This window comes from Callorhinus ursinus, unplaced genomic scaffold, assembly GCF_003265705.2.
Source record: "Callorhinus ursinus isolate GAN/ISIS: 27379988/994484 unplaced genomic scaffold, GSC_fseal_2.0 scaffold4, whole genome shotgun sequence".
Lineage (NCBI taxonomy): Eukaryota > Metazoa > Chordata > Mammalia > Carnivora > Otariidae > Callorhinus > Callorhinus ursinus.
The window spans coordinates 34,260,520-34,277,843 of record NW_027397066.1 but is presented as its reverse complement, the minus strand read 5'-3'; the positions used below and the strand labels follow the sequence as shown (position 1 = coordinate 34,277,843).

At 41.8% G+C, this 17,324-nt stretch overlaps 1 protein-coding gene across 12 annotated transcripts in view; it reads right to left on the bottom strand.

The window, feature by feature from the left end:
• The window catches only part of LIMCH1 (LIM and calponin homology domains 1), a 321,761-nt gene that overhangs the window by 74,835 nt on the left and 229,602 nt on the right, over nt 1–17,324 (bottom strand). For 6 of the 12 annotated variants that reach the window (XM_025887555.2, XM_025887556.2, XM_025887552.2 and 3 more), the window contains exons 7-8: nt 14,350–14,545; nt 8,235–8,487 (exon numbers count right to left, since the gene is read on the bottom strand). In XM_025887555.2, the coding sequence (XP_025743340.2) occupies nt 8,235–8,487; nt 14,350–14,545 (449 nt within the window). Of the gene's footprint in view, nt 1–6,666; nt 6,934–8,234; nt 8,488–14,349; nt 14,546–14,943; nt 15,231–17,324 lie in introns of those variants that run through there. The other 6 variants (XM_073891590.1, XM_073891591.1, XM_073891592.1 and 3 more) reach the window with 3 other exon arrangements.

Genomic DNA, 17,324 nt, shown 5'->3' with positions numbered 1-17,324 from the left:
GCTCATAGGCTCAGCCTTGCTTTTAAGTAATTATTCTTCTAAGTGATAATAAAATGTTAAAACTTTTAAAAATCATTTATTATCTTCTCGTTTCATAAAGATAAGTAAAGAAAATATCTTGACTCCTAATGTTCACCTACTTTGTATCCAATTTCTAAGAGAAAATTAAGAGTAAATTCTTCTTCCTCAAAGGACAACTCATCTCAGAAATGAAGAAGGAGGAATTAGCCTAGCTAGGAGTAAAATGAACAATGAGACCCTGTACCCTGATCAACCAGGCCGCCTGCTTTCTGCTACTCTGCTCCAAACTGCTCCTGAGGGGGCTACATCTTAAGACTATAGCAGGCCCTCACTCCATCTGACTTTTTGGAAAATCAAATCATCACTAATCATGCCCAGAAAATTCCTTCTTCTCACTGCTGCCATTGTCCTCAATAAAAATTTAAAATACAGAATTTGGAAGTGGTTGGCAGTGTTTTGCTCCCCGAATAAATTTATTTCTTAAAATATGAAATCCTGCCCTTTGAGTTGCACACCTGACTCCCCGGGTCCTGCCTGGCCCCTCCTGGATGGTGCTCATGCTCCTCCCCACCTCCTTAGCCAACGCATCTGGCAAGTACCAACTGGTGCTGGTTGACTATAGCCATAAAAAAGGCCAATGGAAATCAGAGACCATTGAATTCATGTCTTCAAAAAGGCATTATTTAAAAAGCACAATGTTGATGACAAAGAAAGTGGTTAACAATTATTGAGCATGCACTATTGGCTGGAATTCCTTCTAAGTGTTAGTTCATTTAAACCTAAATACCAACCCTGCAATGTTAGTGTTATTAGCATCACCATTTTAAGAGAGTAGAAACTAGGTTCTAGGTTCAGAAACTTGCCCAAGGTCAAAGTGCCAGGGCTAAAGCTAAAATTCAAACCCAGGCCGTCTGGCTCCAGGGGTTCTCTTTTAACCACTGTACTGTGCGTTAAGCAAAAAACCCAGCCAGGAAGAGTATTGAAAGCAGAACATCATATAAAAAATAAGGCATTATCATGACTATGGTAGTAGGAGAAAGAAAAGTATTTTAGTTACTAAATAAAGGGATCCTGTGAGTTGTGCTTAGACCGGAGTTGTGATTTGCATCGCTGGTCACAGACAGCAATGTTCTGTTAGGATTAATGATAGCAGAATGCTAACTAATCATACCTTACAATGCTTGCATGGCACTTTACAGTTTACAAAGCGCTTTCAAACTCATTATCTCATCTCAGCTGATCTGACTCCAAGTTCAGGGGGGGAGCGGACCCCTAGCTGGAACCTCTTACGTTCAAAAGCAGCGTTCTTTTCATATTTTGACCAGGGGTCTTGGCTTACCATCCCCCCCCCCCAACTCAGGCAGAATTCTTTAGAATAAAACATACGCATTTATGCAAATGACTGTGCCAATTTGAGAAGGGAGAATCTGGTGTTCTCTGGATCACAGGAGCCCAAGCCCTGCTACAGATTCCCCGGGGTGTTTCTTTTTAGGCTAAATGCCCAGCGTGGCAGCACTTGTTTCAAGCGATCTCAATTTAGATGTGTGGACTTAAAAAAAAAAAAAAAAAAAAAGACGGTGAAGAAAGCTTTCTGTATCACTGGCCACTGAAAGCCACTCCCTACCCACTTGGAAAAAAAGAAAAACAAAAACAAAAAACGGTCATAATGCCTGATTTTCTGCTACTTGCTTGAATCCTGTAAATTCAGAGTTTCAAGGCAGACTCAGAGAAAGAGGGGGAAAAAAGATAGTAACACAAAATCTGAACTGGTACTTTTGGCCAGGCAGTGATACATACGGTGTATAAGGCAGATATATAGGATTGTGTTCACAGGTATCTAGTTACTGAAATTTTTAAGTAACCTGTCATAAATGTGCTTTTCTTTTTCCCTTGAAGGACCTTGAGGGCAGTCTGTTGTCAAGCTTCAGTATGTTCTACTTCAGTTTTCAGCAATTACAACTCTCTGAGCAGCTAGTATATTTCTGATACGCTAACCTTCGCGACAACCCTGTGAGATAGGAATTCTCATGTCTACTTTGTAGAGGAGAATACTGAGGCTTCTAGTTCCAGTCATCTGAATTTAGGTAAATAAAGTGAATTTCAGGGGCAGACTCAGGTTATCTGGCTTGATATTCATGAGGGAGATTTGAAGCTTTGATTTTTTCGAGCCATTCATAGATGAGTCACTTTGGGAAGAAGGGGCTGCTCTTTGGGCACAGTTCATTGCTTTGCTCAGAAGCAATACAGTTCAACGTGAAACGAGACATGCCCAGCCCAGCTTCCAGCCTTGCAACTGTGTCCAACCTCATCTAAAACAGGTAAAGCTATCTTGGTAGGAGAGGTTATGGGCTCGAAGCAGGTGAGGGGGAAGAAAAAGCTCTTGGCTCAAAGTTACAGGTTTCAAAGTGAATGAGATAATGATTGAAACGAAGGAAGAACTGGCATTTTCTTCCACCCCTTTTCCGTTGGTAACACACAAGCAACCAGTTCAGACTGGCAGCCTGTCTGTTCTATTGAAAGAAACCAGGGTCTCCTGGGAATGTCAGGGGCAACACCAGAAACCTCCCGGCTCACCCAGTGCCCACACAGTGCGACCACAACCAGAGTCACAGAGGCTCCTGCAAGCTATGTGTGTGTCTGCTCCTGATCCCCAAGGGTCTGTTCAGCAACAACCAGGGACACCAGGAGTCTGCTGAGCAGGGATGTAGAGGAATATGTGTCTGGCACTTAGCTGCATCCACTCTTTCCTCTAAAGATTTCAAAAATGTCTATTGTTCCTTGGAGGGTTTTTTTGCCCTCTGTAATTAATTACTATGTGGTTGAGAAGATCCACAGACCAGCAGAAAAGACTGAGTGCTGAAACATATGAAAACAATTAGAAAAGAAGTACAATCACGTGAAACCTATAATTCAGTTCAAAAAAAAAAAGTTTACTTCTCCAATGGGAAACACCAAGTAAGAGAACTCAAATCTCCATGGCATTTTAATTCAGGGGAAGTGAATCTTAGTTCCCATTTTATCCTCTTAAAAACAGAAATCTTGGCTTTTTTGGCAGAGTCTCATATTTTGGGGGTAATTAAGCTAACAATCATAAACTAAAATAGAAGAAAAAGTAGTTTATATACTTCTTACTTCAGGGGTGACTCTAATAAATATTAAACTCCACACATTTATTAAGAAGCCCTACTTTCTGTCCCTTGATGCTAAGATACCTCCTAATATATGGTTTGACAGGAAGCTTGGGACTTCTGCACTTCTAAACTCATGTGAAAATGGAATACCATGCACTCTTACTCCTTTTTATATACTGTATTAGAAATAACACAAGGAGGTGTTTGAGAATACTTGGGAAAAAACAACAATAAAACAGCCTAAGGAAATAAAGCCTTGTCCTCTGTCTGTGTACCTCCATCCCTTGCCCATGACTTTATATGATTACCCATCTCTACAGACACAGAATTTCCCAGCTAAGAAATGGACCACAGAACATATGTTGGGACTCTTGCTGGGTTCAAAGATGTGGAAGCCAAAATTCATCTGGATGGCAAAGACAGGAGATGGAGGTTAAATGTTTTAAGAGACATCAGCATATTTACATAATTTTATAGTCTTATTTTTCAGATATCAAGAAACCTTTTCATCTTTATGTGTTTCATTCCAGTTAAGCTACTTTCTGCCACATGAAAACCAGGATAAACTTAGCATGACTTTCAACTCTGATGAAGGCTACAGAAAGTAAGTGACAGGGACACAGACAGGCCAGGCTAGACACGGGGTGTATAAACCCTTTAGAGAGAGCTAGCAGCTGAACAATCTGCCAACAAATGAATTCTGGGTGTTCGGAGACACTATGTCACATTGCTGTTGGGGACATTCTCTGGGAATATGCTTAATTTTCCTGAATGCAATTTTAAATGTTAAGCCAGAAGATCTCAGGTGTGATGATCTTAACAGACCCGGGAATTTCTGCTAATAGAGCTAACTTGGACGAAATATGTAAACAACTGAGCCAGATGACAGGAAACGTGGACGGGAGCAAAGTTTACCATATAAATGTAATATTCATCCATCAGAATTACATTTGTAAACTAACCATGATTCTAGGTTTGTGCACAGAATGGGAACTATCATAAAAGATTTCAATATTTCATTACAAAATAAACCTCACAGTTACTGACACAGGACACCCACGGAATTCCCAGACTTGTCCAATCTCTTCTCTTCTCTCCATCACCATGATTCCTGGGTGTGCTGAGTTAACTTAATGAGGATCCCCACTCATATCTTGTTGCTCTTTTGTATACTCTTAAGATGATATAGAGATTCCTTGAAAAATTAAAAATATATCTGCCATATGACCTGGCAATCTCACTTCTGGCTATTTATCCAAAACAACTGAAGTCAGGATCCCTAAAAGATAGTAGCACTCCCATGTTCATTGCTATACTATTCACAATAACCAAGATGTGGAGACAACCTAAATGTCCACTGATGGACGAATCGAAGAAAATGTGACATTTATATATAATGGAATATCACTCAGTCTTTAAAAAGAAGCAAATTCTGCACTATGTGATAATACAGATGAACCTTGAGGACATTGTTACATGAAATAAGCTAGTCACAGAAGGAAAAATACTGCATGATTCCTCTCATATGCCATATCTAAGAGTCAAATACATAGTATCCAAGAATAGAATGGTGGTTGCCAGGGGCTGAGGGAGGGGGAAATGGGGAGTTGCTAATCAATGGGCATAAAGTTTCAGTTAGGCTGGATGAACAAATTCTAGAGATCTAGTGTACAACATCGTACTATAGTTAACAAAACTCCATTGAACAATTCAAGATTTGTTCAGAGGGGAGATCTCATGCTAAGTGTTCTTACCACAATAAAATGAATTTTTTTTAAATGGGAAAAGGTGGCACAGGATATGGAAGAAGAAACCCGAATAGCCAATACACATATTATAATATTCAACCAGATTGGTAATTATAGAAAAATCAATCTTTAAAAATGAGATTCATTTTAACCAAGCGGAGTTGTAACTTTTGAAAATGATAATAAAACAGGGGAAAAAAAGATCATGGTGTCTTCAGTAAATTTTAGCTTAAAGACTTCTCAGACGTGATAAAAACAAAGTTATGTGTGTCAAGGATATTCAATTAAAATTTTTTTGTAAATTCATACTCTTACCTATAATACCTACTCCCACTGGGCCCTAAATTTGAAAACAGAAGGAAAAGTCTGAAAAACGAAACATGCTAAGGGGATACTATTCATTTTTGTATTCTCAGCATCGAGCTTGTTCTCTGATACAAGTAATGCCAAAATGATGTTGAAAAAATATGTGTCTGATAAGGTCTCTGTACCAAAATTTATAGAATACCTGGATTTGGTTTTGTTTTTATGATTCTACATTACTCTCTCTTATCTCAGAAAACCAGAGAGCTGCTTGGAGCACAAGCACAATTTTATGGTAGAGTTTTCTAGAAGCACATATATGTTTAGGATAGATATATTTATCTGTGAGATACCACAGACAGGGAAGAAGTATACCCTGGGGTTTTTTGTTTTTGTTTTTTAATCAATACAAAGCTACTCTAGAATTAAATCCATATAAGTCAATGCTGGAACTTTCAGTTTAAGAACTAGACCATACAGCTCTAACCACATTTGGAATTGTACAGAGAAATGGAAAATGTTCTGTTAAATGTGTGGGAGGCAGATGTAGTACTGTAGTCTGAACATGTGGATCTGGCCACCAGGTCAGCGGTAACCAGCTCTCAGACCAGCAAGTCACTTACTACCACTGACCCTCAGTTTATTCTTCTTGAAAATGGGTATGTCACCTACCTCTCCCAATTAAATGGAACAGCAGATGGCAAAGGAATTTCAATTATCAAACTGTTATGAATTTTAAACTGTCAAATAAATTTTGGTCTCATTATGATTTGTTAAGAACTTCGTGATTATTATATGAGAAAAATTAACCAGCTTCTCAAAACACTACCTAAAACTGTAGAACTACAGTTTTCTGTGGCTTGGACTGCTGAAGGTTTCCATCACACATGTAATATGAAGTCATCTGGGCTGGATGCTGGTGCCCTTGTTACAATTAAGAGAAGGAATTACTCCATTCTTTGTTTTTGAATCACCGTGCCTTAGGAAACGAGTCAAGTAAGTGCAATCTTACCACTCCCTTGGGACAAAGAAAGTAAGTGGGTTTTTGTAAGCCAACCACTCTTTCTAAAGAGAGTGCTCCCCATTTCAAAGGAACTATTTTCCAATGATGTGTCAAGTAAGGTAAGAGCCATTTAGGAGTAGCGTGAAAATTAACAGGCTGCAAACAATTGAAAAATAAAATGTTATTGTTAGGTAAATCCCGCAACCCACAAATGACTGACCACTAATCCTTGACTAGGACAAGGTCTAATCAAGCAGCAAGAAGCTCACTCTTCGCCTCCATTTAGAACAACCAAGTTCTTGGCGGAGACATGCCCCTGCAAAGACTCGCAGCTCTATTTGCTCGAGGAGGAGGGGGGGGGTAATAGAGCTGCAAAGGGGAAACAGGATGGAAACTCCAGCAAGCCAGACAGAATCCAAACCCCAGGCATGCACAAAAGCCTTCGGCCTGCAGAGCTAACCTGGCAAAGCGCTGCGCCGCAGGCATGACCTTGATTCCAGCTTGTTCTAGCCTTCGGCGCTTTTGGATTTCAACAGCATCTTTTTCTTCAGACTTGGGAGCTGGTGCCACCACAGCCCCCTCTGGAGGAGGCTGCTTCTGGCCACTGCCAGTGGGTAATTCTAACCCACCATCGGAAGGCTTCCCACCAGGATCCACTGGGCTGACTGGGTCCTCTTCACAAGGAGACCCCACTTCACTTCCCTCTTCCTCTATTGTTTCAGGATAGCTAGTGAGTTGGACAACACGGTTTACCAAACTAACAGCCTGGGCTGGGGAGCAAGCCATATGTCATTTCCTGGTCATTCTGATATTATTTTTCACTTAAAAAAAAAAGTCATAGCATGCAATATGATCCTGGTAACGTGAAGAAAGTTAAATGCAGCCATTAATTTGTTAATAAATACGATGCATCATAATCTCAATAGTAGAAGCTACTTAAAAATTGATATTGAAAGGCAAAAAGCCTTTTCTGCTGGAAAGGGAAAAGTCATGTTTGATTCAGTCATCAAAACTTTTAATAAAATGTTTATTCGATGAAATTCATAGATAATAAAGGTGGATTATTAGAAATAAGCATGCAGTCATCAGGGTGGTTTTGCTCAAAGGATTAGACTAGACCATAAGTTTCTTTTATTGGACTAGAAGGTTCTTGAAGGCAGGGACTCTACCTTATTTACTACTGGGTCCCGGGTGCCTAAAAGACAGCACCTAGCATGTAGTAGGTGCTGAATAAATACCTGCAGACTAAATGAACGCATAAATATAAAGACATAATCAGAGTTTAGGGGAAATCCCTGCTTGCTTCTCTAAAGAGATGAGCAGTTCAATGTATCGTCCCTTTACTAGGAGTTTCTCCATGCAATTCTGAAGCATGTTTCATGCATCCCTTACATACTTGAGCTTGTATCTAGATGATCGTGTATCTAGATTTAAGAAAAAGTCTTCTCGCAAAAAGATGTGGCTTTCTGCACCTAATTTAACAGGAGTGGGAGTCAGGCAGTCTCCTCAGAAAGACATGGATGACAGACCTGCTCTCCATGTCCTCTCACTAGAACTGGTTTCAAAAATCTGCTCATTAGACAAGGATCTGTTGAGTACCTACTGTGTGGCAGGCACTGTTCTCGGTGCCTTCATGAAGCTTAGATTCTGTCATCACAATCTCTCTCCAAAGAGCTGTCTAGCCCACTGCCATTTGTAATCTTTTTTTTTTTTTTTAAGATTTTATTTATTTATTTCACAGACAGAGACAGCGAGAGCAGGAACACAAGCAGGAGGAGTAGGAGAGGGAGAAGCAGGCCTCCCGCTGAGCAGGGAGCCCCATGTGGGGCTTGATCCCAGGACCCCGGGATCATGACCTGAACCGAAGGCAGACACGTAACGACTGAGCCACCCAGGTGCCCCTGCCATTTGTAATCTGACGTCAAAGTTCTGGAATGGTTATCTGAGCTCGATCGTGCGCCGGAGCTGTGTGGTCCCTTCACTGCTAGTGCTCAAGCCAGGATGGGGGCAGCATAGCTCAGGCCTTACCTGAAGGGCCTCTCCCCACCCAGGGGGGAGGTGGCAGTACTCCAGCTCTTCCGGTATTCCTCTCGCTCTGCTTTCTTCTTTCTCAGAGGAGCGGGGACGTAGGCCGTCTGATTGCTTTTGTTCGGGAGGTACTGGTTAAAAGGCACTGCTGATTTCGGCTCACCATGGGAAGTCCGCCTCGCAGACATGTCATCCTTCTTCACGTCTGGCAGCTTCCGATGTGGCAAGTCGGACTCAGAGTCACTTCCTCTCCCTGGGGAAGAGAGGATGGGTGCTGAAAACATGCGCGGGGTTAGCAGAACAGTTCCTGATGGCAAGTGTGCAGTATTAGGGATGTGGTTAGATCTGTGGGTTCTGGGGATTCCTTCCTTAAATTATTCACTTAGCGAATCTAAAGTATCCGTCTAAATTAGTCTGTTCTGGGAAAAGCTCTGAACTCAAATCAGGGGGAAAAAATTCAGTTGAAAAAATAGAGGTAAGCCCAACTGTATCTGAGAATTACGATTTGCAACACATTTGCAGCAGAACTAGAGGCTGCTAAGATTCTGCGACTCTCCAAAGAAAAGACATAAATCAACTGATGGAGTTTTTACTGAACACCTGCTATTGCCTGTCTTACACTGTGCTAGATAGTCACACAAATAAGAATTATAAAGGATTCTGTTTTATAGAGGAATGTCTTGGAGGTACCTTTAACCAATCTATGAAACACCTGGAGAATATTAGTTATCATCAAGGGGCAAAGATGGATAAGAAGAATAGGAATTTGGAAAATGGCAGATTTAGATTAGACCAAGGGTTTGCCTTCCAGGAAGGGGTTTGAGTTATAATAAAAGCATATTCCTTTATATCAGAGCCCTTCCTGGTACCCATAGCTGAAGGCCATCTTTTCTTCCTGTGAACCCCATGGCCCAATCTAGTCTTTTCTTCGGGCACATTACCCTTTTGACCTTGTATTCTGAGAACAAGGGCTTTACATCACTTACAGCATTGATCACAGCATCTTTGCACCCAGCGGGCATCCTCAAATTATCTGAGGAATAAATGAATTGGTTTGGCTTAAAGAGTGTTTTAGGCAACACAAGAGAATTTAATGTTGCCAAATCAGTTTTGGGGGGGCAAGAGCCCCAATAATTATCTTGTATCCCTGTATCCTGAGTCTCATCTCACTCAATTGGCAAGATCTATGAGAGCGAAGCCGTCATTAAAACAAACACTATTGAAGGGCCATATGCACCCCAACGATCATAGCAGCAATACCCGCAATAGCCAAACTGTGGAAAGAGCCGAGATGCCCTTCAACAGACGAATGGATAAAGAAGATGTGGTCCATATCTACAATGGAATATGACTCAGCCATCAGAAAGGATGAATACCCAACTTTTACATCAACATGGATGGGACTGGAGGAGAAGATGCTAAGTGAAATAAGTCAAGCAGAGAAAGTCAATTATCATATGGTTTCACTTATTTGTGGAACATAAGGAATAGCAGGGAGGACATCAGGAGAAGGAAGGGAAAAATGAAGGGGGGGGAATTGGAGGGAGAGATGAACCATGAGAGACTGTGGACTCCAAGAAACAAACTGAGGGTTCTAGAGGGGAGGGGGGTGGGGGGATGGGTTAGCCCCGTGATGGGTATTAAGGAGGGCACGTACTGCATGGAGCACTGGGTATTCTACAAAAACAGTGGATCGTGGATCACCACATCAAAAACTAATGATGTATTGTATGGTGACTAACATAACATAATAAAATTAAAAAAAAATAATAAAAAAATAAAACAAACACTACTATTAACAGAAGCCGCCATGTGAGAGTTGGTTGGAAACTCTTCATCAACGAGAGGATCAGGAATAGGTTATTCAACTTTGTTGACAGCAAATAAAATTTATTTCTTTACATTTGTGAAAAGAGCCTTCAACCAAGTCAAGAGATGGGGCAGCCTAGCCGAGTGGGCAGTGCACAGGGTCTTAAGCCAGATCTACTTTGTTTTGAGCTCTGCCACTCACTAGCTGTGAGACTCTGCAGTTGTTAACTCACCTCTCGAAGCCTCAGTTTCCCCAATCTGCAGAGTGAGGATAATAACGCCACCTACTTTGTAGGGCTTTTGCGAGGATTGCAAACATGTAAACTGTTGGTATAGTACTTGGTACAGGGTAAGTGCTTGATAAATGCTGACTACTTTTGATGTCATCATAGTTCTCGATCTGTCACTAGTGAACCTTGGGCTCCTAGGCTGGTTCTATCACACTTGCCTGTCCTCTTCTGTAAAAATTAGAATGAAATGATTTGCCCTGGAGATTAAATGATTTAATGGCTTTTAAAAGACTTTACAAGTTAAAAGCATTGACCATAAACAAGTTGTTCATTGTTGCAGGATGAAATAGGCAGTTTATGAATTATTCATTGCACTTTCTTTCAGCCTCCCTTCCGAAGTTTTGACCATTTCAGTACTTGCTGGTTTTTGATTCATAACTTAGCACCTTCCCACCCCAAGTCTTTCATCGACGGTATCAGTCTGTCTCAGTGTCCCAGTGGAACATTTAGAGGCCCCATGAAATGCTTTATAAACAAACGCTAACACTACCTTCCCTTGCCAAACTCTTAGATTTGTTTTCTGATTTGGTAATATCCCCATTTTACAGAGGTGGAAACAGGCTCAGAGACGCAGAAAGAGCCCCTTCCACATGGCTGAAATGTAATAGCTCAGGACTCCCAATTTCTGTTCTCCAGACTCCAGTCCAAAGTTCCTTCCTCTGTGACGAACTTCTCTTGGAGAAATGTCCTTTGCTTAAAGCATCCTGACTAGGGGAAGCACTACACTTTCTCGAATAAACGAATGAAAGAAAATGATTCTTCAATCAACTATGAAGGCTTAGTAATGAATTAAGAGTTGTCTCCATTTTCTAATGTCTAAAATCCTATCATCTATGAACCTTCTTTGTGTACAGTATCTAAAAACATATTATCTGTAATAATCTTAGTGAAAGTCTCAAAATAGGTTGTTTAACAAATACACAGATCACCCTTTTCCTTCCCACAATTACTCTTTGATAAATGTCTTCAACAGACAGTGCAAGAAAACTTAATTTGCAGATGCCCTGAGGCAGAGTGACTCAGTTGAAAGAAGTACAGTTTTCTGGACTTAGAGACCAGGGTCTAATTTCGGCTCCATCCTACTAGCTGTGTAGCTCTGTGAAATTTAAACCCTCCGTTCCTCAGGGTCCTCATCGGACACATGGAGATGTTAAGGCAGCTCTGACAGGTATTGTGAGGATTCAAGGAGATGGCGCAAAGCACCTAGGAAGTGGCTGGTACGGCACACCCTCAGTAAATACGAGAATTCTTATCAAAGGCCAGGACTTCCAAAGAGTATGACTTCATTCCGAAAACACAGATATATATACTAGGGTGCCTTCGCTATGTATGCCCAAAGTTAGGAAATGACAATGCAGCACATGATGATGATGATATTACTTTATCAAAGTCTGAGTCTTCCTTTCCAGGGGGGCCACATTTCTCCCCTTTCCAGTAACTGGAGTGGCGGTGGGGGGGGCGGGGAGCTTTCTTTTTTCCCCGTATTTTGGCCATATACACCCCTAGCCCTTGGCTTTCTCATCTCCCTCTACCACCTTAATTTCTTTCATTCCTTATTTCTTTCCCTCAACTCATCTTTTCTATAAAAGAATACTCATTTAACAAAATACATCATATTTCTAAACTATGTTCTTAATTTTAAACGCATCTGAGTAGAAAGGTTTGTGTTTCCTCTTCAGTGAGGTCCATAAAGTGGCCTCAGGAGGATGCTAGCAGAGGTGAGGGGAGGAACCGGGACCTGTGTAGCAAGACGGATTGGCGGAACTAACCCTGGGGACCCACAGCATCCCAACCGGGTAGCTCTCGGGTGCAACCCATAGAATCGTGGCACCTCTTATGAGCGTGGCTCTTGACTGTCCCCGTTGAATGAGTCAGTGGGCCTTGAAGATATTAAAATATTGACCCAATGTGGAACTGGAGAATTTTATGCTAAGATTTTCCCTAATTGATTGTGAGTCCTTAGGAAATAAATTTTCAAGACTTAAAAAAAAAATGTTCTTCTAAATTTGGAAGTGTTTATTAGAACTAGCAATCTTATTGATTAGCATCGTTAAAAATAGACCATAAATTCTAATAAAACACAACACCTATTTGAATAAAATTACACTATTTTTAAAGGCAGATTTAAAAAAGTGTGTGTGTGTGTGTGTGTGTCTGTGTGTGTGTTTTAAACCTCATTAAGTCTTGATTCGTTTATAAGAACATAAGCCTGAAGGTATCAGGCTGCTTGGTGAAATCTATGTGTAAGGTGCTCTCTTTCATGGATGGTGTTCTGTGAGGCTCAATTTCATATTATTCTTTACATGGAAAAATATTTATAAAAAGACTCTAGCTTATCAATCTTAATTGTTGCAAGTTAAATTGTGCCTCAGCACCTATTAGTGCAATATTAGTAATTACCATCTCAAATCCCTTCAAGATGTCACTCATTACAAACTCTGAGCCCCTCGAAGCTGTGACAGAATATAAAACCACTTATAAAACCAAGATGAACAAAGTAATAATTTTTTTTAAAAAACAATCAAAATAATATGAAATAGTCTGGCTCAGATATGTTTTATAAAAGTAAATCTACCTTTTGGTTATGTTAAACTTCAGTTAGGTCACATACTTGGCATTGTAACTTCTAATGCTGTGGGTGGTACTTAAGATGTCATATAAAATTTTAGAAATGTTTTTCAAACAGCTCACAATGCACCATGGAATTCTTTTGGAGTCACATACTATGTCGCCCTAAGGCTAATCTATTTGTTGGAAAGCTTAAGCACTAAACAAAGGCATTAGTTCAGTCATTCTAGAATTTCAAAAATTTATTAGGTAAACAGAAGTTGTGGGCAAATTATGTTTAAGAGTTTAAGTTTTGGACTCACACTTCTTGGAGGCTAACATTGTTACACTACTTAATGACAGTGATATTTGTCACTTAACAACTCGAGGACAATTACTTAACCTCTGTAAGGTTCATCTGTAAAATACAGATAAGGAAGGTCTCATAGCCCGGGGTGGGGTGGGGGGACTAAGTATCTCGTACTCCGGTGCTAAGGACTAAAAGAGATGCTAGGTGTCAAGTGATTAATTCAGGACCTAGGCACATTAAATACTCAAGGATTTTAGATAGAGTTTTATAGCTGAAAGGGATCTTTCAGCCATAAAAGGGAATGTTCATCTCAGAGAGAAGCCTTAAGTCTCTAGGAATATTAGCATCAATCGAGCAATGCATTAAAAAAAATAAAATAAAACAAATAAAAAATGCCCCACCAACCTCAGTGCGTTCCTGCAAGTTTAAGTTTATATATGGCGAACCAAGCCATTTTCCCTTCCTCAAAGTACAAAGCTACAAGTGACGTAAACAGCTTCTGGAAAATATGCCTTAAATTTACATCAGGTCACATGACCACACATTTTTAAAGAAAAATGATCATTCCTTACAGGTGGTAGAAAATCCATGGGATTTAAATCAAACCCAGACTCAGAACAAACAGGCAGTCTGGGCTGTGTACATTGGGGGCCACCCGCATGGCTCCAGGCAACGGTCAGGTATCATAAGCATCGAACAGATTGCCAAAACCCTGCCAATTAAAGTTTCCCAGGCTTCAGCACCTTCCCAAGTGCGTGTAGTGCATTTCCAGCTTGCTGGAAGTTGATGCATTTTCACTTCTGCACTGTGGTACTCACACATTTCCCTTCCTCATACCCAGAGCATATAAACCTTCGGCACACTTTATGAGCTAATGGCCTACACAGCGTCTTGATTCACTGAGACCAAGGGAGGAATGATGTAACATATTTTCCAAGAGAAGAGAGGCTCACTGAGGCCATGTTCAAACTGCTGGCACAGCCAAGCCAAATTCTAAGGGCCACGAAAAACAACATTAAAAACGCTTTTCTTCTCCCAGTTTAGAGTTACCAGGTCCCAGCACGGTGGATCTGGAGCCTGCCTTCCGTCCACAGGTGACAAGGCAGCTCTTGTGAATGTTCACCTCTAAGACGTGCAGTGTACGAAGGCTGCAACCTACCATCGCTGCTTCCCCTGAGGACTACATCTGGTGAAGGGGTCTGCCGGGAGCGGGAGCCAAAGGAATCCAGGCTGTCGAAGGAGTCATCTCTGCCGTGGCGAGGGGGGGACAGGGAGTCGCTGCGCTCCGAATCCCAGCAGTCTATGTAGCCACTGTCTCGGATACTACGTTTGGGACTCTCAATGTCATCAGTCTCCTATCCAAAAATAAAACGAAAAGGATATTACAGACACTTCAGCAACAGACGGAGAGCCTCCAATACCAGGAAAATCTGGCTCCGGGTGGTCTTCAAAAGATCCTGCGTGTGGTGTCAGGATGGAAAAAATTATGGCACGGATTATCATCCACAAGCCAACGTTGCGTCCTTCCACCCTTCCTGCTGCAACTTTCCCCATCAGAAAAGCATGCACACTTCAAATAAATAACTAACTAACTAACTAAATAAATAAATAAATATCCAAGTAACTCACATAATACCACGTTTTTTTTAAAAAAAAAAAAAAGGAAGGAACGAAGAATAAAAGCCTCATTAAGTTTGGATTCACAAGAGTACAGAGACCGACCAAAACAAAACTAAACACCAAAAGCCTTAACCTTGACCCGTCTCTCGGAATCCATAGGCTCATGCCTGTTCTGGGACCGAGCCCCCGGGTCGGCGACGCGATTGCTCCGGGTTACGCTAGCTGGCCAAGGCACACAGCATTTGTTTTTGCCGCAGAATCAGGTCTGTAAAGTCTGGAGCAAGCAGCACGCATCCATCTCCTGCTACCTTGAAGGGAAATTCCTGCTCTGAAAGGGAGCTGTCTTTCAGAGGCAGAAAGTTTAAAAAAAAAAAAAAAAAGGCAATGAAAAATATGCAAACTGCTTTCCCTGATGCCTCAGAAGAATCCAGGCATGCTCTCGCTCTCGGCCAGCCCCTGGCGCTGGGGGAGCTGAAGCGCTTGCGGCTGACCTACATGTTCGGAGCAGGGAGAACAATGGCTGTCTTTGACAGCCTGTGATTATAAATTCTTTCCAGCGCAAGCAGCACATACTAAAACACTGAAACCCCAGCAGCGGAAAGGTCAATCGAAGCCATCCTCACCCTTGCATTAGAATAAAAGCCTTGTTCCCGCCAGTGTCGTCGCATTCATTACAATCGGCCAGGCTGACGAAAACAAAAATAACGCCGGTCACTCAAAGATAAACCTCAATTTAATCTCCTCCAGACTGTCGCTTAAAACCTGGGCTGCGGAGGATGCTGGCGGAGGGGCCTGCGCTCCTCAGCAAAGACTGGAATGTCACCCTGTGGATGTCCTGGGATGCTCGGGAAGGTCCCCTCCACATTCCCAAAAGAGAGGAAAAATAAACAGATATTCTCTGCATGGTAGTGATTTTGGAAACTGCCTGAACCGACTGATATGCCCACTGGAGCCCGTGCCTTTGTAGCACATGGCTTTGCCAGGTGCTTATCCGTTCTCTCCAGTGCCCGCGACACACTCCCCAGCGGGAGGCATTCTGAAGGGCCGCTGCGGCTGTAATTTGTGAGGCACACACGGGTTTGGCCTGGAGAGAAGGGAGTGGGAGACAGGAGGGCAGGATGGAGAGGAACACCCTGCAGCCTCCACACAGAGGCCCTGGTTAGGGCCCCGGAAGAAGAGGTTGTCACATGACCCGGGTGAGCACGGCCCACTTGACCCTCCAGAGGGAGGCAGAAATTCCAGTTATGGAAATTAAGGTAGTTTACTTGTAGGTCAGAAGTTCACCAGGACTTGAACAAAAGCCAGGCCTGACTAGCTGCAAAAGGAAGAACTCATCAACTAACTGAAAAGTATAGATTTAAATTGGATATGGTTTTGTATTTAATTTCTTTGGAAATGCAAGTAATAATCGTGGGTTGTTGATTCACCGAGAATAGGCCAAATGGCTAAAAAAAATGAAGGTCACTCCTACTGAATACTTACCATGCGTCTAGGGCTACACTTGGTGCTTTTTGCACATGTATTTAATCCTCACAACCCTACAATGATGTCGTTAGCATTGTCCTCATTTTACAGAAGAGGGCAGTAAGAATCAGAGCGGTTAAGTAACTTGACTGAGGTCACACAGTAAGCAGCAAAATTGTGATTCCAACACAGGATTCCATCTTCAAATCCCAAAGGGTAAAACCTGCCAATGTCTGATCAAATTTGAGGTGGGTATAGTTGCCATTACCAGCATCACCTCTCCAACTAGGGGACACTCACTGCCTCCTTATTCTGTGACGGATGCTAACCTGGGTGATGCCCCTTTCCTAACTGCTGTTTATGCCTACATCACCAAACTATAAATACTGCAAAACAGAGGCAGCTTAGGGTAGGTCAGGAGCTTAGGGTAGGTCTTGGAAGCTCAACCGACTGGGTTTAAATCCTGCCTCCGCCTCTTGTCATCTATGTGACCTCAGGCAAGTTATTAGTTTTCTCGCCTGATTTCAGTTTTCTCGTCTACTCACTGGAGCTGATAATACCATCTATCTCGCAGGATTGCTGGGAGGGTTAAACATGTTAACATACAAAGAGCATTCAGAAGAATGCCTGAGGCATAAGTGCTCAAAAAGTGTTAGCTATGGTTATAATTACTTCCACGTATTCATTTGGGTATGTAAATGTCAATATGTAAATCATACAGAATTTGTGAACGTAGGGAAGGGCACAACCTGTATATGCACTGACCCTCACCTATCTCCTTCTCCATTTACACCCCATAACTAGATGCCTTGGACCCAGGTTCCCATCAGAGAGGGCAAACCCTCGGAACCAGGTCACTTGTCATGTCTAGAAATGACATAATTTTATGAGCTGCTTGGTGCAGCACTACAAACTGGATTTTCAAGAAAATAATAATAATCAGAAATGCTCTTCCAAAGGCCCAAATGTCTTCCCCACCCCTACTACAAACCACAAGAGAACAGAAAGAAAGAAAGAAAAAGTCAACATGTCTCTTGGAGCTTCGACTGC